The 24921-nt window shown below is 32.1% G+C and overlaps 3 protein-coding genes and 1 long non-coding RNA gene across 4 annotated transcripts; 3 read left to right on the top strand and 1 right to left on the bottom strand.

Annotated features, from left to right (window-relative positions):
* Positions 1 to 306: 306 nt before the first annotated feature.
* LOC120126984 lies at positions 307 to 1200 on the top strand. The gene is made up of 3 exons (XR_005516495.1): positions 307 to 344; positions 490 to 546; positions 1054 to 1200. It is a non-coding gene; the product is annotated as an uncharacterized LOC120126984 (long non-coding RNA).
* A 3568-nt stretch (positions 1201 to 4768) lies between these two features.
* LOC120126972 lies at positions 4769 to 5021 on the bottom strand. The gene has a single exon (XM_039144995.1). The coding sequence runs from the start codon at positions 4956 to 4958 to the stop codon at positions 4788 to 4790; it is 171 nt and encodes a 56-aa protein (XP_039000926.1). The 5' UTR covers positions 4959 to 5021; the 3' UTR covers positions 4769 to 4787.
* A 6678-nt stretch (positions 5022 to 11699) lies between these two features.
* LOC120126936 (14-3-3-like protein A) lies at positions 11700 to 13444 on the top strand. Its single transcript, XM_039144971.1, has 4 exons — positions 11700 to 12208; positions 12319 to 12441; positions 13016 to 13132; positions 13332 to 13444. The coding sequence occupies exons 1-4, from the start codon at positions 11726 to 11728 to the stop codon at positions 13392 to 13394; spliced, it is 786 nt and encodes a 261-aa protein (XP_039000902.1). The 5' UTR covers positions 11700 to 11725; the 3' UTR covers positions 13395 to 13444.
* An 8246-nt stretch (positions 13445 to 21690) lies between these two features.
* LOC120126816 (transcription factor CYCLOIDEA-like) lies at positions 21691 to 22881 on the top strand. Its single transcript, XM_039144895.1, has one exon. The coding sequence runs from the start codon at positions 21718 to 21720 to the stop codon at positions 22879 to 22881; it is 1164 nt and encodes a 387-aa protein (XP_039000826.1). The 5' UTR covers positions 21691 to 21717.
* Positions 22882 to 24921: the final 2040 nt, after the last annotated feature.

Raw genomic sequence — 24921 nt, 5'->3', positions numbered from 1 at the left:
GACATTTTTATATGTATTTACATTATCTTTAGTTATAAATATTAAAAATATAAAACAAAATTTACGTAAAAAAAGGATAGTTCATATATTATTATTATTATTTATTTATTAAGTATTGATGGACATATCTTTCACACATTCATATTATTATTATTAATCGATGATCTATTTATAATTTAACATGTACAACGCATATATAATATTTTTAGAAAAATTTCAATACTCTTAAGGGCCTTTGTCCACAGTAAACTTCAGTTTTAGTGATATATGTATGTTTTAGTGATACATTTTAGGTTTCATTGCTGAATTTTGCTGACATCACTGAAAAGGGTGTAACATTTCAGGTAATTAGTTTTATTATTATTATATTTATTTTTATTCAGTGTTTTTCTGAATTTTTTGTATAATAATCTACTTAAGTGTTAGCTTCAAGCAGCATTCTGTTTTTTGTGATGTTTTACTTGAAAGACTTCATGTTTCTTAACTCAGTCTCCAGTGGATGGAAAGTCAATGCTCCTTACACCAGAGGAGTCTAATCAAATCCAAGTATGTGCTTTATGGTTATTCTTGTTACATTATATGTTGTGGTAAAAAACCAAAAATTTAACTTCTCTCTTCCCCCTAAATTTTGTAACACTGTCATATTAAGGGGATGGGAGGTGGTATTTTCTTTATTCTTGATTGCCTTTCAACTAAATAATTGTCTTTTAAGACATGAATTGAAATTCCGTGAAGTTTGATTTTGTGTAAACAAGGGATGCACTTGTTTGTCAGATGCTTGATAGTGTACTTTACTCAGATTTTACTCTCAAGACATGATTTTTTACTTAGGTATTTATTGGCAGTATAAATGTCTAGCAAAATTTAGATACCAGGTGCAATGAGAACTTATGTTATGTGCCTTCATTTTTTTTCCCTGAACCCTTACTCTTTTAACCCTTAGCAGTAACAACGTGACATCATAAAATTCTAAAAGTTTCTTGGGGTTGTTGTCTTCATATGTTTTGAATATTCCATTTTAACTTTGTCTTCACCTAGCTAACAATTATACAGAATAGAATTGGAGCAGATATCATAATGGCCCTTGATGATGTGGTGAAAACTACTACTACTGGTCCACGAATTGAGGAGGCCATGTATCGTACCCTTCGTTGGATAGACAGATGCATAGCTGGTAGTTATCGTTAAGATTGAACATTACTTATAGTTCACGCATGGTAGATCATTTGGCTGAGAATCATATTACTTGCCACTGTTTTAAGTTTTAAATATGCATTTTGCCTTGTCTGCCTGCCCTCTAGCTCGTGGGGGTGGATTATCTTTTATCAGGCTTGTGTGCATGGAATTTTGAAGTTTTTAAAAAAGTTCTTACAGTGTGTTATAATCATACAAAGCAACCTAATGTATGAACTATCCTTTTTTTTTACGTAAATTTTGCTTTATATTCTTAATATTTCTAACTAAAGATAATGTAAATACATATAAATATGTCCATAAAAAATACATTTTTTAGCTTTTATCTCACACTATCAAGAAACATAACATAAATATGTATATATAAGCTAACCCCATTAAGCTCTTCAACTCGTGGAACTAATATGTATTAAATTACGATATCAGTCCCTATAGTTTTTTTTTAAATTTTTAAAATGCTAAGGTGTGGATGGTGATCCGCGCCTGTCCTTACGTGACGCTAACTATAAGGCGCTGATGATCATCCGCGCCTTTCATGATGTGGTGTCAGCTCGGACGAAACTCCTCAAAGGCGCGGATGACGATTCGCGCCTTGTCAGAAAGGATGCTAAATCGGTAAAATATAGCGAAGCGGTAATTATTTCCTGTCAGGGTGATTTTTCGGTAAAATCGTCGAATTGCTATAACCAATTAAATAATTCATGATGGAATTTCTTTAATAAATATAAGGTGAATATAAGATAATATTTATTTAATTTGTTATTTATTTTATAATAATTGTTTTTATTTTATATATGCAACATTTGAACAAAATCTCAAAAAATAATAATAAATTTTTTAACCATTAAAATCATTTAATAAGTGTTATTCAATGGAGTTGAATAGTAAAAAATGGGGTTCATTTTGCTGGAGTGATCAGGCTAAGAAAGGTCCAACCTAAATGGTTACAAAATCCTCGTCCAAGCTTACACATATAACATTATCACGTGAATCAAAGCTTATTTTATTAAATTCTCCACCAATCACAGAATCGACACATTCCTACCATGTTTACAAGTTTTGACCTATGGGCTTGAATTGGATATCTTTGATTCAAGTATCAAAATAGTGACTAAAATGGATTAAAATTAAAAATTTCATAATGCTTTGATTGCTTTCTAATATCTGATTTACTAACAGTGGCGAATCCATCAATTAAATAAAAGAATTTACCAATAATTTTTAGAACATATGATTAAAAGTTCAGTTGACACATCTCCTCTCTTCTAGCTTGTGAGTTCTGTCACCCAAAAGCAAAATTTCCCTTTTCCTCTTAGATAGGAATTGATAAAAAGCCAATAAGGATTTAAAATATATATATTTATATTGTTATTACTTTTTTTCTCTTTTATTCACTAAACTAAACTTAACAACTTCCCTAAAAGATAGTATAAAATTATGGTATAATGTCAAAAAATGTCTAACGTTTGACTAAATAGTCAATTTGACTCATTCTTTTTTGGAGCATTTTAATTCCCAACATTTAATTTTGAGACAAAAATCTCTTTGTGGGTGGAAACCACTAGTTCACAAATGTTTTACGCTCTAAAATATGTATCTTTTTACTTTAAAATGAAATGTTGGAGATCAACATACTCTAGGGGGAAAAAACCAAAGTAACTATTCAGTTAAATGTTATGGGCATTTTTATCTTAAAATAAAAACTAGGGTCAAAATACTCTAAAATCTGAATATGAGTCAGAATGACTATTTTGATTAAGTAGAGAGATATTACATTTTTCAAGGCAAATGTCGGGATTCGAACTCACACAAAATGAGAGTATATAAGCATCCTTAATCACTCAATCAATTAATGGATCTTATCAAAATTACCATAATTTTAATAAATGTTAGGGACTAATTTTGACATTATGACTAAAATATTGTCAAGGGAATTTACGCATCCGCTCCTCTTTATCGATAGTGCTTGACTTTTCATTGTGGTATTTGAGTATCTCCATGATTAAGGATCCTAAGCCCTTTTCCGTAGGTACTTGTTCTTTGCCCCATGAGTTGGGTCTTAAGCTTAAGGATCCTAAGCTCTTCTCCATAGGTGCTTTGACAAAGTGCCAGTAAACTAATGGTTAAGACGAAGAGGGTATAAATTATACTTAACTTGAAAGCTGTCTTGAAGCCACAGCAGTAAAGTGGGTAATAGTGGTGTCTCTGAGTCATGTGCCTCTATCTCAATGTCACAACCTTATTGGTAATAATTATTTTTCTTGTCTGTAAATATTATTATCATATGTGAGAGGATATTTGGCTATTAATTTTAGTTATGAGATAGTTGGGACATTGTACCAAAATGAAATTGGGAAAGCCAACCAAGATGGAAAAAACAAGTTGACATACTTTCTATAATCATTCAAGTTAAGAATTGTGTTTACATTCAATAAACGTCACCTTCTGGCATTTACTTTGTGAATATAAATATCTCTTTACTTTTATATTGTTTTTCAAATAAAAATAAAATAAGAAAAAATAAATTCTCTTACTTGAATCTTTGAAAAATCAAACATTTTCAACAACCACACAGTATATATATATGTGCAACACTTTTAAGCTCTAGCTTAAGTTTTTATTAATTTGTTCAACGTTTTAAGAGTTTTTATTATAAGAATATCAATTTTCGCTATTTTGGTTTCAATTTATCACTTTTTAATATAATTTTAGTGATGAATGTGTCGGAAAAAAGTATATTATGAATTTATGTTTATTCTACGACATCACATACCTACGTAATTTAATATTGGGATTACGAATGTCATAGAAGTTATGGAATCATATACTCCAAATGCAACTCTTAATTCCCATCGTTTTGTATTCACTAACAAAGCCTTTTTTTTATAATTATGTACCTTAAATCTTGCAGTCATAATATTAAGTATAATAAAGCCTTGTACCTTAAATGCCACCTTTTCGCTTATGAAAACTTTTTTCTCCAATAAGATAAAACCATGAAGGTTTTTACCATCGAAACACAATACCCTTGTATGCGTGCAGTTCAATAATGTTAACGTAAACAAACGTAACTTTTTGAAATATAAAAATATACTTTTGGTGTTCTTCTTTGCGAAACATTATTGAAATGAAGAGAAATTTTATTTATTTAGTGTTGGTCTTCCTCATTCTGTCAAAATATCTTGTCCATGGTATTGGTATATGTATTTTCATTAAACCCGAAAAGAATATAGTCCGAAACAAAACGACACATAAAGTACTCACCAATCATCTCCAAACTGATACGGGTTTTAGTGACTATAAGCTTCACTCTCAATGATCAAACTGATACTGGTATTAAGTGTAAGTGATTAAACTTCTGCAAAACAAGAGAACTACATGGAAATTATATATATATAATGTAAATAAGGATGATATTATAGGGTTTATCTGATTCACCATGAGGATTTTTTTAGTTTGAAAAGCAGCTAAAAAGGTAGGGAAAAGCTCTCTAAAGCCCTAACCTAGATGATCACCTCTTTTGCTATTTACAATTGAAGAAGAAGAAAGCCTAAATTAGCTGCAAAAGTTCTAAGTTTGCAGCAAATACATGTTTAGTCATGCCAGCAAAGTAGCATGAAAACACATCTTCTAATAATGTATAGCCTTCCTTTTTGTTCTCTGAGATACCCTCCAAGATTTCTACATGAAACCTTCTTCTTGGACTCTCCCATGGCTGCTGCTGATGCACTGCTACTAGTACCACTGCTTAAGCTTATCTTCATGTTGTTGATAGTTTCTCCTTTGTTCAATCTCTCTCTGTTGATCTTTTGGAAACAGAAAAGGGCTTAAAATGTTGTTGTTGTTGTTGTAGAATTGTTTGAAATGAGAGCAAGTGGTAGGGGTTTTATAGAGGAAGGATGTGGTCCAGATTCTTGCACCTCTGCTTCCCAAGAAAAACAAAAATAATAAAAATGAAAAACAATCCATTTCCTTGTCTACCTATGAATATGATTCGTTAACATATGTAAGAATATATATATATATATATATAGTGTGGGAATTACTAACCCAAGACAATTGGTCGGCCATTGATGAAAAATCTTAAAGTTTGAAGCATTTATTTATCATTTTTTATCCATTTTACAATCCATATTAAAGTTGGGAACTGCAAAGGAATCTAAGTGACAAGTTAAATATACACACACATATATATATATATGAATGTAAATAAGCTAAAAACACAGCTTGCTAATCCCACATGTTTTGTCTCGTGCTCCACACCCATTTCAGTAAAGCTGCTTCAATGGTTTCGCTCATTCCATACTGAAGGGGATTAATCTATTATCCTTCGACGTTTTAGCTTCAACTCACTTCTGAAAATGCTAAGAATTGACCAAACATATGCCTAAATTCCAGGAACTCTTGGTCCCTTTGAAATGTTGCTTACAGCTAGTTTATCTATTTCTATATTCCTTTATATTCCATTGATATATCATTCTCAAAGCAATATATCAACTATTAAGAAAATATCGAGTGATCGATAAGTTAATGATATATTTGATAAAAGATATAATTTTAAGTTTGATTAATTTAAATTCATTTTAATTATGATTTTAAGAAATTTCTGAAACGTATGTGTTTTGTTTCGAGAAACATGATATTTTCAAAAGAGTTTCTAAATCATTGATGATTGTTAAAAAGGAAAAGACATGAAGAGAAAATAATTGATGTCACAGGGAAAGTTCAGATTGTTCTGTGCAAGATACTTTAACCCTCTCCATAACATTTGGTCCATGAAAAATACAGCTAAATTAAATAATTAAAGAAAATAATTATTTAAAAAACACACACGTTAAAATATATATATATAGGGGCAAGTGTCACGTATTAAGACTTCAATTCCATTACTGTACAGCTTTTTTTTTTTGTGTGAACCGGGTCTACTCTTATGTCTACATTCGGACCATGACACATAATACTTGATTACGACATTTTAAAATCTAGGTTTGGTAGGGTCAATTTATACCCAATTATCAAGAATATCCGCCAAAAAAAAACACCCCTATGGTCACCAATGGAGAGTTGTCCCGGGTGATACCAACCCATTGATTTTAGTGATTAAAATAATAATTATTATTTTAAAAATTTTAAGAATATAATATTTATAAGAATGTTTAAACATTTATTATTAAATAATTAATTTTTTAAATAAATAATACATTATAATCATCTTAAACTAATAAAAAAATATTTATTATATTGTAATAGTTTTCCGGTTGTTTGTTCGCGGGTACTATCCAATATAAACTCTTTTGGTAATAAAATATTACAAACATGTCATGTACAAAGAGGACCGGTCCGCACGTGAAAATCCCGTGATAGACATTGCTTCTGCCTTGCTTATGGAAGACAACCGAGATTTTTTTTGTTATTATTATTGTTTTTTATTTGGACAGCCTTCTTTGACTTTTTATGTTCCTTTGCTTACAGTAGTTTGATTAAGTTTTGGGCTAATCCATGTTTTTGTGCCCTAAGATCGGATTATCGTATCTTTGTTTTGGTTTCTTCGAAGATTTAGTACTTTGCCACGAAAGTTGTTAGAACGTACGGTTCAATGTACTTAGTTACAAATTTTTGGATTAAGAGATTCGTATCTAGAATTAATCTTGGTTATTAGAAACATTGGTTTTTTAAACAACTTAGTTTGTAAAAATCGATAGACTAAAAATCTAAAATTAAAAAATAAATTTGGGCTATCTTCTATTCTTTATATTGGACTTTATAAGGATTTAAAACTTGTTTATGATTCAGACGGACAATTTTAATGTCCCAAGTTCCTCTCACCAACTTCTTCGGAGAGTTCTTATACTCTAGTGAGATTTATCTCTGTCGACACTCATTTTCATCCGACTTTATGACATTTATTTACTCTTTATGTTATATATTTAATGTGTTAGGGTATATAGTGTATATGTATTATATATACATATTATGTTATATACTTTAACTATATAACCCATCCTACTACAAATACATATTAACTTGTTTTATTATTCGGTTACATGTCCAATAATAATTTACAGAACAAAGCCCAACAAGCCCATTACACATCAAAACCCGACAAACAGCCCAAGACTCGTGACCCGGATCCACTGGAGCCTGACCTAAACCACAACATTTAGGTTTTGCAAACCCTAACTCACACCATTTCCCTCTTCAGGGCCGCGCCGCATGGAAGAGACCTCATTCCTCACGCACCAACCGACCGTTTTCCTCGATCAACCACCCATTCTCCGAGTTCCCCGACGTCGTGGATTCATGGAACACAAAAACACCAAGCAAAAAAGAGTTTTAGTCCCAGAGAACCTCTAAAATCGAAACAAAAAATAGGATTTTTAGACTATATATACGTGCACTTGTAAATCGAAAAGGGGGAACGAAAACCACGAGCAACATATTCGAAATAAAAACAAAGAAAAAGAAAAAAATGAGAGAGGGAAGAGACAAATCGCTTCATACCTTAGTCGGAGAAACGTTGAGAAGCCGAAGAGTCATCGGTCTTCGAATCGTCGAAAGGTAAAAGTGCTAGATCTACGAATCTAGGAGGGTTTTTAGCCTAAACTAACCTTGGATTAGGGTAGAGCGTGAAAAGAGGAGCAGGCTGGGAGTGTTTTGCTCACTCTGACCACCGTGAACCACCATGCGTTGCCGTAGATCGACGTCGGTGAGCGATAGTCTTTTCCCCCGAGGATGAGAGGGTTGAGAGAATATGATGTTTCTCTCTCTCTTCTCTATTTAATATGCGAGACAAATGAGGGGAAGATGGAAAAATGCCTAGGGTTGGGGAATTTATACTGCGTAAGAAACAACATCGTTTTGACCCCCTAATCCCTCCGTGTTTTCAAAAAAAGGGAATATCAGATTTAGTCCCCATAGTTTTGTAATCTCACTATTTAGCTATAAATGCAACCTTTAGATATTTTAATTTGAGTCTATGTTTTTTCATGTTTTTATTTCAGTCACTAATTTAATTATTATGCTATGTTTAATGATTTTTAAATCTAATCCTGTATTTTATCATGTTTACATTTTAATCACTGCTTTGCACATGGTTTAATTGTTATTTAGTCCTCCATATTTCTTATTTATTTTATTTTAATATGTAAATATTATTTATGGGCTATTTTCATTTATGGTGCCAGAATTATCTGATGTTTGCGATTTGGGCTATGAATTATTTTTTAATTACTTTTTAGTCATTTTAGTTTCTGTTAATACCAGTTTAGACCCTTAAATTTCTATTTTTGATATTTTTGTCCCTTAACCTTTTGTTTTTGCTATTTTGATCATTTACATTTGTATTTATTTATTTATTTATTTAATACATATATATATATATATATATATTTTCTTTTAATTTTAATATTGTTTATTTCTTTTAATTGTTTTTTATGTATATATTTTGTTTTTTACACTCTTTTATTTTTTTAGACTGAACATTTTTCTTCATTTTTATTTTTTCCCTCTTAGCATTTTTTATTGTTATTTTCTCAATTTATTTATTTTTTTCTCTCTTCGATTTATGTAGTATTTATTTTTCAATCTAACCTTTTTGACCTTTTAGGCATAATTTCAATAGATAAAAGTTAATTATTTTGAATTGAATTTTTTTTTAAAAATTTCAATTTCAATTTTAATTTTCGCAACTAAGACAATCGACAAATTAATTGGTTCCGAAAGGGAGTACAAGGGTGCTAATCATTCATTGACTGTAACCGACTCCCAAAACCGACACATTTCTGGTAAAACGCAAATCAGGTAAGATGATGTCCGATCCACCTAAGTATTTTTAAAATGATCGGTGGTGACTTTAACGTATTCTATTTAAGTCGAAGCCTAATTCCAGACCTACCCGAAAGACGGTTGCGACAATCGTCAACTTTTGTTATTAGACTTGACTCATTGATTTTCATTTGACCATACAAGAAGCTTATGAGACAATAGACTACAAATCTAAAGCCGATTTTTTATCGAGCAAAATATTCTTCATTTTTAAGACGCCTTCAAATAATTTATTTAATATATTATACACATATATTTATGATCCTTCTTACTAACTTTAACCTCATATTCATATTAAAAAAATTATATAAAAAATCGAAATTAACAAAATATCCCATCTTAATTTAATTTGATTATATCAAATTTTTAACTTAAACAATCGAATTAAGACATATTATGTTTAGTATATTTGTCGTATACGAAAAGCAGCACATCGATTAGCATATAATGTCACGCCTCACCAATAAGTTGATGGAAGAAGATTTTGTGGCAACATGCAAGACATGATACAAATTCTGGTGGCCAGGAGTAAAGTCCCCCACAAATTAGTTTTGACATATCGAGATTTTTAATGGCTTACCGTCGGTCCAAAATCAAATAGTCCAAATGAACAGCAAAACATAATAGATTTTATTTCATTCTTTTTCCATTTCCGTAAATATCCATTGAGTACGAAATTTCCTTTTAATTCTCAAAACGACAACTCCAGCATGATATACATTCTTTTAAGGAAAAGCAATTTTTTTCAAACAGAAAAATAATTTTAAGTATATAATTTGATATTATAGTTTAATTTATGTAGTTTTATTTTCGTATATCATATTATGTCGGTCTACTATATTTTTGTATACTGTTTGAATATGAGTTGAGATTGCTGGATTACTGCAGCAAGTATGTTGGCAAGATGCAGATGAACCTTGAAACAACAAAACCAAATCAATAGGTTTTAATTTGAATGGAGGAAAGAAACCATCGGCGTGTAGATTAAAACTGCGAAGTCAAAGTAGAGGGAAAATATTTGGCATAAAACAAGGATAAACTCATAACCAGAAGATGAAGGAGTGTCTAATGCAATTGAATTCTTAATAACGTTAGATGCTGCTGAATTGGATTAGTAAATGCATGGAAACATTCATCTGTAAAGAGAGTTCCAAATTTCCCCACTCCTAGAATATACAGAAATCATAGAGTTTGATTTCCCCACTTCACATATCCAGAAATCAATGTTGTCCAAGCAAACGATGAGGAATGCTTAGCGAGTGAGCTAGCCAGCCCAAGCCTAATCATCAAGCTTCTACTAAACACTAACAGGCCCAACTCCCAATAAAGAATTACCAAATCCTCAACACAGAGCATCAGGGAGTCCTCGAATGACTGAATCTAACTTGAAGTGTAAAATTAAAAGCACTCATAGTTGAGGTGGATACTAAGGTGTAAAACCTGTTGGAACAAGGCATAGAGATGAAGGTAGTTTCCCCTCTTACATCACATTTACTGGAAGCTACACAGAGATTGAATAACTCATTAATTATAAATAAACAGTTTTTCATAAACTTAATTTATCGATCATAAAATAATTATAGAATAAAACTTTTTTTTATTAAGCTAAAGGTGATTACAAAGTAGTATTCGTTCTAAGTACTTTCAACCATTTGACAATAAACGCTCAATCACCCTTACAATCACTGATGCTTGAACTCATAATCTCTAAGAACAAAATAATTCCTTAAACAACTTAGGTAAGTTGATTCATACCGTTAAAATATATTTTTTAACTTAAAAAATTAAACATCTAAAATATAATATATAATTTAAATATTTATTTTATAATAAAACGTATTAATAACTATCATCTAAATTAATCGTTATAAGATAGAATTGTATTATAATATTCAAATTATGAAACATAATTTAATTCAAAATAGTATAAACCAGTCAACGGCAACTTTTAACTTTCTCATTGGGCCACCCAATTTTCTATGGACCTCCCATTTACACTCCAAATTTCTATAAACCCTCCACTCCCCTCTATATTATATCTTCATTTCCTTTCTCATATCCATCAAAGCTATCGAAACAAAAAAGGTACGTAATTTTGCACCGGTTTTCTCTTTCATTTTTTTGTAATATATATATGTAGTTTATTTATTTATTTTGATCGATGAGTTGTTTGGTGTTTAGTTTTTTGTGATTTAGTTTTTAGTGGTTTTCTTTCGATCTGTTTGAGGTTTGAGGTTTTTCGATCTGTTGCGTTCCTAGAAATCGGGAAAATTTTGGTTCCTGAGCAAGTTTTTTTTGTTCTGACTGAGTGTTTTACTGCTCACTTGAAGTTGAAAAAATTACTAACCAAAGAAGGTATGAATTCGGTCTGTTTGGTTACTGAGGAACTGTTGAAAAGGAAAGGGCAGGAGCTGGTGCATAGTGGTGCTAGTGCCTTTTCTTCTTCTGCATAATTTGGATATTTTTTTATCAATATTATATTTCGGTTGTACCTGTTTTCAGTTGATCTGAAAGTTATAAATTTTTTTAAGATAGGAAGAACGTAAAGTTCAAAAATTATGTTTTAGGACAAAGGAATAAGAATGTTTCCAAATGGTTTCCCGACTGTGGTGCATTCATTTAGACCAATGAAAATTCGTTAGAAATGTTTGATAAATTTTAAATCATTTGGTATTGCAGGATCAAACATTAGATTGATATAATAAAGATGTCGCTAACTGACTCATCTCTAGAGGAAAATGTTTACATGGCCAAGTTGGCTGAGCAGGCGGAGCGATACGAGGAAATGGTAGAGTTCATGGAAAAAGTTGCAAAAACTATCGATGTGGAGCTGACTGTCGAGGAAAGGAACCTTCTTTCTGTGGCTTACAAAAATGTTATTGGGGCGAGGAGGTCTTCATGGAGGATCATCTCTTCTATTGAGCAGAAAGAAGAGAGCAGAGGAAATGAGGATCATGTTGCAACCATCAAGGAGTATAGGGCCAAGATTGAAGCTGAGCTCAGCAAGATATGTGGTGGGATTTTGAGCCTTCTTGAGTCTCACCTCGTTCCATCAGCTTCATCTGCTGAGTCCAAGGTGTTTTACCTTAAAATGAAGGGTGATTATCGCAGGTATCTTGCTGAGTTTAAGACTGGTTCTGAGAGGAAGGAGTCCGCTGAGAGCACTTTGTTGGCTTACAAATCTGCTCAGGTGGGTGAAATTGATAATGACATCTTGTCAATGAGTTATTTCTTTATAGTTTTTTGAGCATCCTCAGATAAGAAGTTCATAGTTTCTTTTTATGTTGTTCATGATGGCAGGATATTGCACTCGGTGACCTAGCACCTACTCACCCAATTAGGCTGGGACTTGCTCTTAACTTCTCCGTTTTCTACTATGAAATCCTAAACTCACCTGATCGTGCTTGCAATCTTGCAAAACAGGTGTTTATTCTCTTCTAATTTACAATGGCTTCTCGTATAGTTTTGTCTATTTTGAGTTATAACAGATAATGAACCAAATTATGCTATTTTAGTTGTCTATTTATTGAACTTCTGTTGCTAGAGTCTCATGTGTTTAGGATGCTATAGTAAATAGCTATAATGAAATCATGCCCCCACTTGATCTGCTTTTGATGCAACTTTGATTACATCTATTAGAGTTGCTGGCCTGAGAACCTTATAACTCCATATATTTTGTGAATCTATTTGATACTTGTGATGGTATGGGCATTGAGCTTAAAAGAAGCTTGAAGGAGTGACTATATCTCTACACTTTCTGATCATAAATTGTGGTTCTTTATAGCATGGAGTGAGTCTACATAATAAGATGTTGGCGATTGCTTTCTGAATTTCATAAAATGTTATCCATTTTAATGAGGTTTACCCTATACATGTACAACACGTAGATTTTAGATTGTTCTTATGTGAAGATCCGGAAATATTTCCAAGGAGATGAATTGAATGTCTAAAGATTGTTTGTCTTCCAACATAAAATGAGATGTTCTTCATTAGGCAGGCTTTTGACGAGGCTATTTCTGAGTTGGATACATTGGGTGAGGAGTCCTACAAGGATAGTACATTGATCATGCAACTTCTTCGGGACAATCTGACCCTTTGGATTTTCGACATAACGGTCTCTCTCTCTCTCTCATGAGTTTTCTTCCATAGCCTTCTAAATCTTTCTGCTTTATTTACTGTAATAAAAATTTCGTGTCTAAAGTCAACAAGTCATAAGAGTTTACATGGGATGTTGGATTACCTTCATAGTATGTTGATTTGCATGTGCTTGAATGTGGTGGTATGTGATTGAATGTTTGTTTTCTTTGGTTTAGGACGAAGCCGGAGACGAGATCAAGGAAGCTTCCAAACCCGAGTCGGGCGAGGGGCAGCATTAATGAGTGAAGTTCATATGATATGTACTTTGTATGTAACCCCTCAGACCGTTACGGATGACCCGATCTGATCTGGAGTGTCACATTAGAGCCACCGGAGCGACCCACTGTAAAAATAGAGGAAAATTTAAATTTTTTCTTAAAACTTGTAAACTCATAAAATCATTTATGAGTACAAAATAAACGTTATCAATATTCGAAATAAAACAGATTTTCAGACTCGTATATAAAACAAAATACAATTACATGTCCCCTAATCACATGTACCGTACTCTGCAAATAACACCGGAAGAACTCCCTTACTGAAGTCGATAGCTGTACTGGTACAATTCTTTTAGTCTGAAAAGATGAGTAACAGAGTGAGCTTTGAAAAGCTCAGTAATACAGAACTACCAGAGGATGCTGATGAACGTGCAAATACATATAAATATATATTTTCTTATTGTTTTCGAATATTTACAGATTTTTATACTGAGCAGAGATCTTACTGATATTTCAGGTAGTAACGGATAACGAGTTTTCAGTTCAGAGAAATATTTCAGATGACTGAGTTCAGGATATCAGAATAAGTTATCTAGTGTGTTCTCGTAAAACCAGTAAAAAAATATAGATTTTTTTTTATTTTAAAACATATATATATACACTCCATCCTTTCACAATTTGTTTGTGTAGGTTCCTCGGAACCATACACCCCGCATAACCAGTGAGACCCTGAGCACACAGCTGAGAAGCCTGCAGATAATCTTCCTCTAACAATAAACCACCCAGATAAATCATTTCTCTGTTGGTAAACGGAGATATCAGAAATCAAAACAGAATTCAAATTAGATATCAGAATAGAATCCAAATCAGAAATCAAAACAGAATTTAGGTAATGTATCAGAACAAAATTCAAGTCAAAAATCAGATAAAATATTTATATGATTAGGGAACACACCAGAGTTTACTGATATTATTCAGAGGTACAAGATAATCTCAGCAGGCAGAGAAATACGAATCTTCAGTATACCGATAGAATGTCAGAATTTAGAATCACTATTGGAAGAGTTCAATAACTGACGGAATCATCAATTATTCATAATGAGACTTGAGTTGATAAGAAAGAAATGAAGGTTCAGGACATCTATATTCTATGTCGATTGATCGGATTATCAGACAACTCTTAGATGAATAGTTCCTAGAACTAATGCTTGTCGATTGGTCAATTCATTGTTCTTCCAGGGTATTTACTCTTTAATACCATAAATTCTTGTCCATAGATCATTTTCGAAATCATCACTGAATAGATCATCCAATGTCTTTATTTCATTTCCACGCTTCCACAATATCATGTAATGCTGACGTACTTGATTATTTTGTTCATAACCCATTGTAATTGTATACTATGTAAACTCATCAGAGTTTCCAGACTTATCCAAACCACTTACTAAATCCTCAGTCATTGAGGTTACCTAGTTTATTTAGCAGTCATGTTCATTCCAGTTACTTAGGGATTTTCCAGAGTAATTCAAACGTTCCTGAATTTCATATACATGTACTCCCGTTCCATTCAATTTGGTATTCGTCGTTGATTTGTCGAACAAACGTCCACTTCTTAGTACTGAATGCGATCTAGAATTGAGCTGAATACTTCCAAAATTTATCATCAAGCCAAACTTGAGAAGATGAACACGCATTCAAGTAATATCTATGCCATCCAGGTATTGATATAGCTTTAGGGTTGATCTACACACTTAAATTGTGTTCCATTACTTTTAAAGGTAGTCCAACACCTATGCTTATTTGGATTCCTTAATTAATCAAAGTATTTACTTAGTATAAGCCATAAGGTTATTTTGGTAATTTTGCTGTTCAGTTTTATTCTATTCATTTCAGAGCTCGAGGATATCCCATCATTCATGAGCTTGGTGGTATACTTGGGTCATTTCCATTACAGGGTATTTTGGTCATTTTACAGATTCAATGTATTTTAATCCTTTTCTTCCGTCCGATCTTACTATTAAATTCAATCTTATCATTTATTTCAGTCATTTCGAATAATTCTGACAGCAGAATACCCCCGATAAATTATTCTTTAGGTATTTACTCATTACTCGAATATTTCCGGGTCAAGTGCATTCTCAGATTTTACAAACGGAATATCATGAATTTTTCTGTACAAAGATAGGATCTTAACAATTAAATTCGTACTTAATCGAGTTAAGTATAAATCCTCAAAGTACTTTCTCATTCAGGGTCAACTAAGACTATTTTACCTCTCAAGGGCATTTTTGTAATTTCTTAACCAGATAATTTCGATATTAGCTCTTAACGAAAATAATTATAATTTAAAGATCCTATGGTTAATTGCTTTCTCGAATATTCTATGATCTTGAAATGATTCATTAACAGACTTCTAGCATCTTGCTCAAACCATTTTGGTATTAAAAACCGGTTATCCGTATTTCCTAAGCAAAACTATAATTTCTTATGCACATCAGTAATTTTTACATGATCAATATGTCTTTTCAGAGTTATTAACCAACTTCCAGGGACAATTCTTGTCATCTTACAATATAATGGTATTTTCGTAATTTTACCTAACCAGAGTATTCTCATAATTTCTCATCCAAGTATCTTTAATATTTAACCTTTGTTGATATAACATATAAGTTACAGATCCAGGGCTGATTCCTTTATCACTAATCACAAAACTTGTAATTTAATTCTAACAATCTCTCAATCTCCTATATTAATCATCTGAACCATAATCAATTACTAAACTTTTTTACTGTATTCAGATTGAGTGTAGGAATTAATTAACTACACAAATGAATCTACCATTATCTTAATCATGAATTTACCAATATTCACATGTTCTATAAAACATAAAGAGCTAGTAAAGTATTACCTCGATTTCTGTGCAATATTGATCGACCATAAAAATTCCATTCAAACGCCTTTGATCTTCAATTCAACTTCCAATAATTCCTCAGATACATATCAACATAAATTATATAAAAAAACGGAGCTTAATTGCAATAAACGGATCGAATCGAATAATAAATCAGTGAAAAATAACTTACCGGGTTCAAATTTGGCAAAACGGACTTCGGATTCGGATTCAGGACGTTGAAAGCATAAAATATGACTTTTCAAAAATTTGGAATTTTCGGTCAAAATCAAAGTTAATGGGTTTGACTGGCATTTTCGAGGCCTTCGGGTCCGAATTTCGAAAAATAGACTACGAATTTAGATTTGGAACGTCGAAAAATGTCAGGATAGGTATACTCGGTCAAAGTCAAAGGCCGTTTAATGCCCAGTCAAGGCCGGTCAAAGTTCTGGTCAACTGTGGTCAACAATCGACCATTTTACACAAATATCACCATATCAGAAATTAATTACTAAATTAGCCACATTCTGTAATTATTTACTAAACTAACACTCGAATTTTATACAAATAGCACCCAAACATAAATTAATTACTAAATTATCACCCAGACGATGCCCACTCTAGAAAGTGGCGCGTGCGGCGCGTGAATAGTAACCCCGGTGTTGATAAATTCCTGGAAAAATTCCTAAAAATTATTTTAAGCGATTTTAAGACACTTACAAAGCTCGGTTCACAATTTTGAACGGCGGAGAGCTCGATTCCAAAACGTCGGAAACTTTGACGTTCTCACCCCTCCACGCGCCGGTGACGACGGAGAAACGGAGAACACCGGTGGACTCGGAGCGATACAAGGAACACGATGGTTCGGGAGGTGTCGTAAACGGATGACTGGATCGTCGTGAATCGACGAAAAACCAACTGAAATTGAGTTATTACCGACGATACTTCCGACTGAAATTAACGACGAACGAAGACGATTCACGACGAAAGGTTTGAGGGGTTTTGTTCCTCGGCCGACAACGAACACGATAGTGATTTCGGTTCGTCGATCGGAGGTCGGACGAGGAGTAGATTGGAGTTCAAAGGAGGGTTGATGAATAGGAAAAACTGGAAATTTTTTCAGAAAACATACGGGAATGGGAGATTTATAATTCAACTCATAATAAAAATGTGTAAACCATGAATTTAGTCACTGAACTTCCTGTACTTTTTAAAACGGTCTACCAACTTTGAAATTTTATAATTTAATCCACCGTTTCTTTCAAAATACCAATTAAATCCACCAATTTATAATTCATTAAATTTAGTCCCTAAATTGGGGTGTTACACTGTATGTTGTAATTTATGTTGCAGGGATTTACTTTTACATTGATGCAATGTGGGCTGTTGTAGAAGGTTCCTTTTTTATACATTCATCAGCACTTAGAGTTGAATATTCTACATTCCAGGGGATTATTGTTATTATTATTATTATTGGGCAAGAATTTGATTTTGTTTGGTTTCATGTTGTAATGCTAGAATCGAGTTATTGAATCTTTTCATTAGAAAGATGAGAGAATGAAACAGTTTAGTAATGCATCATATCGTAAATGACAGTCGATTATAAGTAATGATCAACTATCAAAAGATGAAAGAAAGTAATTCGAAAAAGTTTAAAGATAAAATTAGAACATTTTATAATTCAGTGACCAAAATTGAAATCTACACAGATTATTACAGACATTAATAACTTGTTTATTTAATTTTCGCATATGAATACACAGATTAAATTAGAATAAACTGAATCTAGTTTTGAACATTTTTATTAATCCATAATCCAATCGTTTTACTTTTAAATAATTAATTAATTTCGAAAACGCATTAAAAAGGGTAAAAAGAGAGAGAGAGAAAGGGGCAAGTGGAGGGACATTTCATATTCGAGAAGAAATGGAAAACAGAAAAATGTTGGACAATATATGATATCATGTGTACATACACAAATTATATTTATGTCAAAATAAGTTAATAAAATAAAAATTTATTATTTTTAGTTCAAATGGTAAGCAACTTAATGTCGTTTAAGAAAGTATAGAGTTCGATTCATTGTGTATGCAGTAAATTCTCGTTGGAAGACTCACCCACTAAAATCATGTATGTGACTAAGATCGATTCAAATTAATTAAGTCCAAATATTCAGAACCAAAAGGGCAGCAAAAAAAAAAAATATAATTATATATATATAATATTAATCAAAGTGAAGTCTTATAGCTTGGAAGACAACCTAATAAAAAAATAACCGCAACCATTTAAAGATTGAAAAGGATGGCATTGAAAAGACTTGATAAAGCGCAAGAGATTGTCTAAAATCTGAAATAACGGGTTTAAAAGTGTGAATTGACAGCTACAGTCCCCCCTCCCGTCCCTTAGTGCCTGATTTTTCTCCATTTTGTATTTAATTTATTGTCTTCTCTCTCTATAAATTTATATTCTAATACACTTCTTGTTTTTGTTATAATAATTGACATTGATTTGATTAATTAAAATTGAATATTATACAAGTTTATTGTAGCTGTAGATAATATTACTAATTAAGTTTATTTTATTCATTGTGTCATGAATTAAATTTTTAATCATATTTAAATTATTTATCGTCTTATAATATTAGATTAATTAATTGTTGATATTAGACTTAATTTTTAATATAATTAAATTAAATTAAATCATTTTATGTATGATTAATACAATTAATTGTTCAAAATATTAATCCTAGAAAAATTCATGTAAAACTCATTGAGTTTTACACTAAGCAGACACTTCTTTTAAAAATAAACATAAGATTAAAATTTTAACAACATTACAAAAATAATTATTAATTGAGTTTTAATTTATTGATATTATTGAATGTTGAATTATATGAACATGGAAAATATAATAAATAAATAAATAAATAATTGTATGTTATTTGTTGTTGTAAAAGATATTGAAATAATCTTATGCAGTTGAGGTTAATTTGACACGTATGTGGATATATTAATATTTATTAAAAATTAAGGTTAACATGTTAAGTTATTTATTAGATGACCCCGAAGTGTTTTCTATATATATAATTGTGTACTAATTTAAAAGATCAACATTATAATATCGAGAATATTTTCTTTATAATACATTCAAATACACTTTCATATTTTATTTATAATTATTGATAATTTGACATGTTAGATCTTAAGTTAAAAGTTTTATATTAACTTTATTTCGCTTATATGATTTGAGTTATTATTTACTACATGTAAGAAGAATACGAGTTACAACATAAATAAACACGTAATATCATAGACAAAAGTATATAAAGAACGCCTCCCAAAATTTTGATCAAATAACATTTTAGGTTCTTATCGGTTTAAACCTAAGTAAAAGTAGATTTTTGCTTCTCTAGTTTCTTAAAATAATATGTAATAAGTTCCTATTATTTTGAACTTAGTGTATTGTCCCTTCTAATATTTGATCATAGTTTTTCCTAGGAATGGCAGAATAACCCGACTAAGTTCGGGTCGGGTTTGAATAATATCGGGTCAGGTATCAGGGTAAAATTCGGAGATTTTTTCGGGTTCAGGTTCGGGGTAAAGTATCTCCACCCCGCCCCGATTATATATATATATATATATATATATATATATATATATATAAATAATATTTTATATATTTTATATTAATTATATATAATCCGAACAAAACATTTAACCTAGGTTTCCAGTTCCCACTTTCCCCTTTGTATTTGCTATCCCCTTTGACTTAATATTACGTATGCATCTTCGTTGTATGATTTGAATATCGGAACAAGTTCATATTTTAATTATGTATGTGTTTTATTTTGGAGTTTAGACAATTATTTAGAATTGAGTTTGAATTTGTGACTGTAGTTTGAATTGTAAATCATGTAGACTAATTTTTTAGTTTTTTGTGATCGTTTTTTCTATTTTTTTATGAAAACTACGGCTGCTCGATTTTTCTAGAGATCGGGTCGGGTTCGAGTTCGGGTTCGAGAATAAGACAAAAAAATTCCCGACGGGACGGGGAGCAAAACCCGCCCCAAACTCACCCCGTTACCATTCCTAGCTTTCCCGTATAATATCTCTTGATATATGTATAGAAATATAAATAATTGAGAATTTGTATAAAAAGTGTTTATTTATATACATCATTATATTAAATAATAAATTAAAATTTGAAACAATACTCATATAATTAAAATATCAGTAATAACCTTTCCATTATCTTTAGGGGGTGTTTGGTTCATGTACTATGAAATTACCGGGGGAATGTAATCTCATTCCCCTGTTTGGTTGACCAACATTCCTAGCCTCGGTAATCTTTTATTACCAATAATCTTTTATTCCTTTAACCAAACACGATAATCTTACATTCCTGTTAAACCAACCAAACACAAAATACAACATTCTCAGTAATCCTATTAGTTGGTAATCTTTTATTCCCATTGGTAATCTTTTATTCCCATTGGTAATCTTACATTTCGTGAACCGAACTCGCCCTAGGGGCGTTTGGTTCAGGGTATCTCACATTACCAGGGGAATGGAGTGGAATGTCATTCCCCCGTTTGGTTGGCAAACATTCTCAGCCTCCGGTAATAAGTTATTCCCAACAGTGATATATTGGGGTTATATTATCGGGAATGTGAATACCCCATTCCCTTATGTATTGTTACATTCCCGACATTTTGGACTAAAATGCCTTAAGTTGCTTTTTCAAAAATATAATTCTTCTGTCGCTGAATAAAAAAAATTCTACGAATGTTAAATTACAAATTTATTTTTAAACTATTTTAGATTTACAAAAAAATGTCCATAATTAGAATTTTATATGAAGTTCAAGAGTTAAAATTAAAATTTACTATTTCATTAAACCTATTTATCTTTTCAATTTTACAAAAAAAATAATCATAATTGTATAAATTTTATGAATTTAATTTTTTAAAGAAAATATATAAATTAATTATAGTAATATTATAGTAGAATTCAACTTGTTAAAAAAATAAATATATAATAAGAATAATTTTAAAAAATATACATTCGAATAATCTTTATTCCTTTAACCAGACACTGTAATCTTACATTTATATTAAACAAAACAAACATAAAAATACAACATTCTTATTAATCTTATTTTGGCCGATAATCTTATTCCTATAGATAATGTTACATTATGCGTTCATAAATTTCAGGAGAAAAAAAATTGGCCAAAAGTGAAATAGTCTCGCTCAGTGTGTTTATAGCAGCTCGCTAAGCTAAGTTTGGATGTGGTTCTGAAACACGAGGCAAACAACTAGAACCCCTGTCTTCCCTGCAGTGCTTTGTCCATGTCTAAATTCTTCTTCCGCAGATCGAATCCCCACATTTTTTCTAATTTTGTTAAAAGCAACTGAACTCCTCCTCAAACAACACTAGTTTTGTCTAAGCAAAGATGTTCTTTCCAATCTCAGCTAACAACTATAATATCAACCCTTTTTCTCACCTTCCTCCTCCTCCTCCTCCACCTCCTCCTCCTCCTCCTTCTTATTCTTCATCTTACCATCTTCCCCAAGTTCTTTTAAGCCACGAACCTAATGACAATGTCCTCCTTAATCACCACCATCATGATCTGGTGTCGGCTTCTTCATTGTTGCCCGCCGCTGCAAACCCTCAGCAGCTTAACCTCAACGAGACTTTGCTCAACATGGCGCTTTTGAACGAGGACCATGGAGTACTTGATTTTAGTGGTGGGCTTCGTCCGGGGTTTGTTTTTTCCGTCAAGAAGGCTCTGAAGAAAGATCGGCACAGCAAGATTTGCACTGCGAAAGGGGTGAGGGATAGGAGGGTGAGGCTGTCCATAGAAATCGCCCGCGATTTCTTTGATCTTCAAGATATGTTAGGGTTTGATAAAGCTAGCAAAACGGTGGAGTGGCTGCTTAGGAAATCGAGGAACGCCATTAAAGAGCTGACGAAGATGAAGCAATACGGGAATGTTGGTTGCGCCGGTGGTCAAAAGAGGTTGTCTCTTGTCTCCGATGATGACGATCAGCACGAAATGATGGCTAAGAATCGAGTGTTTGATTTCGATGGAGGAGAAAGCAACTCACTTGAGCTAGAGGGTGTTGTTTCAAAAGAGAAAAAGTTACAGAAATTAGCGGCAACCCCTCTTAAAGAGTCAAGGGCAAGGGCAAGGGCAAAGGCAAGGGCAAGAGCAAGGGAAAGAACTAGAGAAAAGATGAACAGTGCTCATGAGTGGAAAATATGTTCAGATTCAAGCACTCACCCATTGAGTTCTTTGACCCAACTGGAAACATCCAAGATACCTGCAGATCATTTAGTTTATGGCCACAACAACATGGTATCGTCTTCCTTTAAAGTCGTTGCTCATCAAGTTGAACAACCTAGTGCAGCATCAAGAGAAAATGTCATCGAAAAATCTATAGTAATCAGAAGGATGTTGAAGCCATCTACAATTTTGGGTTATCAGCAAAGCCTTGCAACTTCAAAGGATGCAAACTGCTGCAACAGCTTTGACAGTAATGGCTTCCCCAATTTGTCCCAGAATTGGGATACTAATGGTACAAACGGCTCACTCTACCCTTTGTGCTATAATTAATGTCGACCTCTCAACAGGTACCATCCAAGAACGTATAAATACACATACACACTAACACACACATATATATGAGGCCCTTCATACATCTGATTATCTCATTCACATACAATTAATCGATTTCAGTCTTGATTTTCAGGAGTTCGACTATATGGAAAACCCTGAGAGGTCTGCATACTTGCAACGAAGGGCCATAGTGCTTATATGCAGCGCATGAGCATCGAAGATGTAAGCTACAGTTTCAATTTGTTGTTTTATTTAAGGTTTGATGGAGGAAATAAAAACTCTTTGAATGCTTGCTTTTCTTTTGAACCTCTCAACTCAATTGCTGATCTCTTGAACCATATATGTCCTTTTCTCTACTAGCTTGGTTGTTTCTCTAGGTTTCCATCACTATATGCTTCTGTCTGATGATTAGCGGACAGCATGTAAGTGAAGTTGGGCTTAAATTTGTCTCAAGTACTCGAGAATCCATTCGTTAAATTACAGTACAGAATTCATTGGATGGAACCTCTTGTACCATACTCTTATTTTGGCTAATGATTTTTATGAGATAATTATCTAATATTAATTTTGGCAGCGGCACTTGAGCTTTTTTCTTGAACCAAATGATGAGAAAGATTTAATTATGATATATGACCTAATTAAGATATCAGATGATGACAACGATGAAATATGTATTGAACCATCTGGAAAATGGTTAATCAACGGATATCTGAGATTAAGAATGATTAGTTTTATAAGAGGAAGAGATGGTTCAAGGATCGAACCCGAAATTAGTGTTAACTTTTGCCACTCTATCATGGTTCAGTCAACAAATTAAAAATAATCTGACTTGCAGGGAGAGTTAACAATATTAAGTCATTTTCTCTGATAACCGTTTAACCAGTTAGAAGAGTAGTGAACTATGAAACCTTTAGTAAATCTTCAAGTTGAAAAATGATACAGAGATAAAAGTGAAAAATATGATGTAACACCCCGACCCGTACCCGACCCGGATACGACTCTGAGGTGTCACATTGACTTTTCAACTCTTTGACTCTTTGAGAATTTTAACTAAAATTTGACTTTTATTGGAAAAAAAATGAAAACACATTTACAAAACACATCAGAGCATCTACAATTTAGAACATAATTAGTACATGCCAACAACATTTCAAAATCAATACTTATACAATTCAAAATTTCTCTATGGTCTAATAAATCTCACCAGTATGTTGCCTTGCTCTTGCATATTCAACGTACTCCTCGAAGCTCGGATCCTACGTGTGCAAACATCACACGCTAAGTCTATGACTTAGTGATGCATAATGAGTATAATAAAATCATAAAACATTTATTTACACATTTTATAGAAACCATTTCTCAAAGAATTCAAGTTACTTTTCATAACAAAATGTATACTTTAATCAATTGTTCAGTTTATATTAATTTATTTTTTAATAGCAAACGTATACTACTGAGAACGCTAGGTATTTGAGTACATTGAGGTTGTGCACTAAAGTTGTCACCACAGCTCACATGATTTGCACCGAAGTGCCACATATTTGTCCCGAAGGACCATATAGATTTGCACCGAAGTGCACATAGGTTTGTACCGAAGTGCCACATAAAACTCTCGACTCTTGGCATGCCAACTATACCTCTAATTCTCATACATATACCTTGGGCTTTAGCTTTATCATTATTTTTCATTTCACTATTTAAAGTGTATCTTATTCTTATAGATTACATTCACCTATGGTTCACTTTCACGCATATCACTTTTGTTGAGCACATAGATTATTTTCATATAAAACATCTTCATATAAACATTTTCACATATCATCTTCATGTAGAAACCTTTACATAGGTTATCACATAGTATTATGTTTAAATCTATATATCATTTCATGTCAGACTTCATAAACAAAATATATCAAATTATCAGAAAAGATAATGTCATAATTCAAATCATTTATATTAACAAATTTTCAAGATTTGGCTCTTCACGGACCAAATTATTCACAATTTATTTATCAAAGTACGATCAAAGTGTTTCAT

The sequence above is a fragment of the Hibiscus syriacus genome, unplaced genomic scaffold, assembly GCF_006381635.1.
Source record: "Hibiscus syriacus cultivar Baekdansim isolate YM2019G1 unplaced genomic scaffold, ASM638163v2 tig00110462_pilon, whole genome shotgun sequence".
NCBI classification, from domain to species: Eukaryota; Viridiplantae; Streptophyta; class Magnoliopsida; order Malvales; family Malvaceae; genus Hibiscus; species Hibiscus syriacus.
Note: the sequence above shows the minus strand (reverse complement) of the source record. Positions and strands in the feature narration are given on the sequence as shown.

Bases quoted from the DNA above. Each gene is read 5' to 3' on its own strand.
- LOC120126936 (XM_039144971.1), top strand. From the start codon at position 11,726: ATGTCGCTAACTGACTCATCTCTAGAGGAAAATGTTTACATGGCCAAG. The intron at 12,442-13,015 runs GTGTTTATTCTC...TTCATTAGGCAG, and splicing joins CTTGCAATCTTGCAAAACAG to GCTTTTGACGAGGCTATTTC. The intron at 13,133-13,331 runs GTCTCTCTCTCT...TCTTTGGTTTAG, and splicing joins TTTGGATTTTCGACATAACG to GACGAAGCCGGAGACGAGAT.
- LOC120126816 (XM_039144895.1), top strand. From the start codon at position 21,718: ATGTTCTTTCCAATCTCAGCTAACAACTATAATATCAACCCTTTTTCT.
- LOC120126972 (XM_039144995.1), bottom strand. From the start codon at position 4,958: ATGAAGATAAGCTTAAGCAGTGGTACTAGTAGCAGTGCATCAGCAGCA.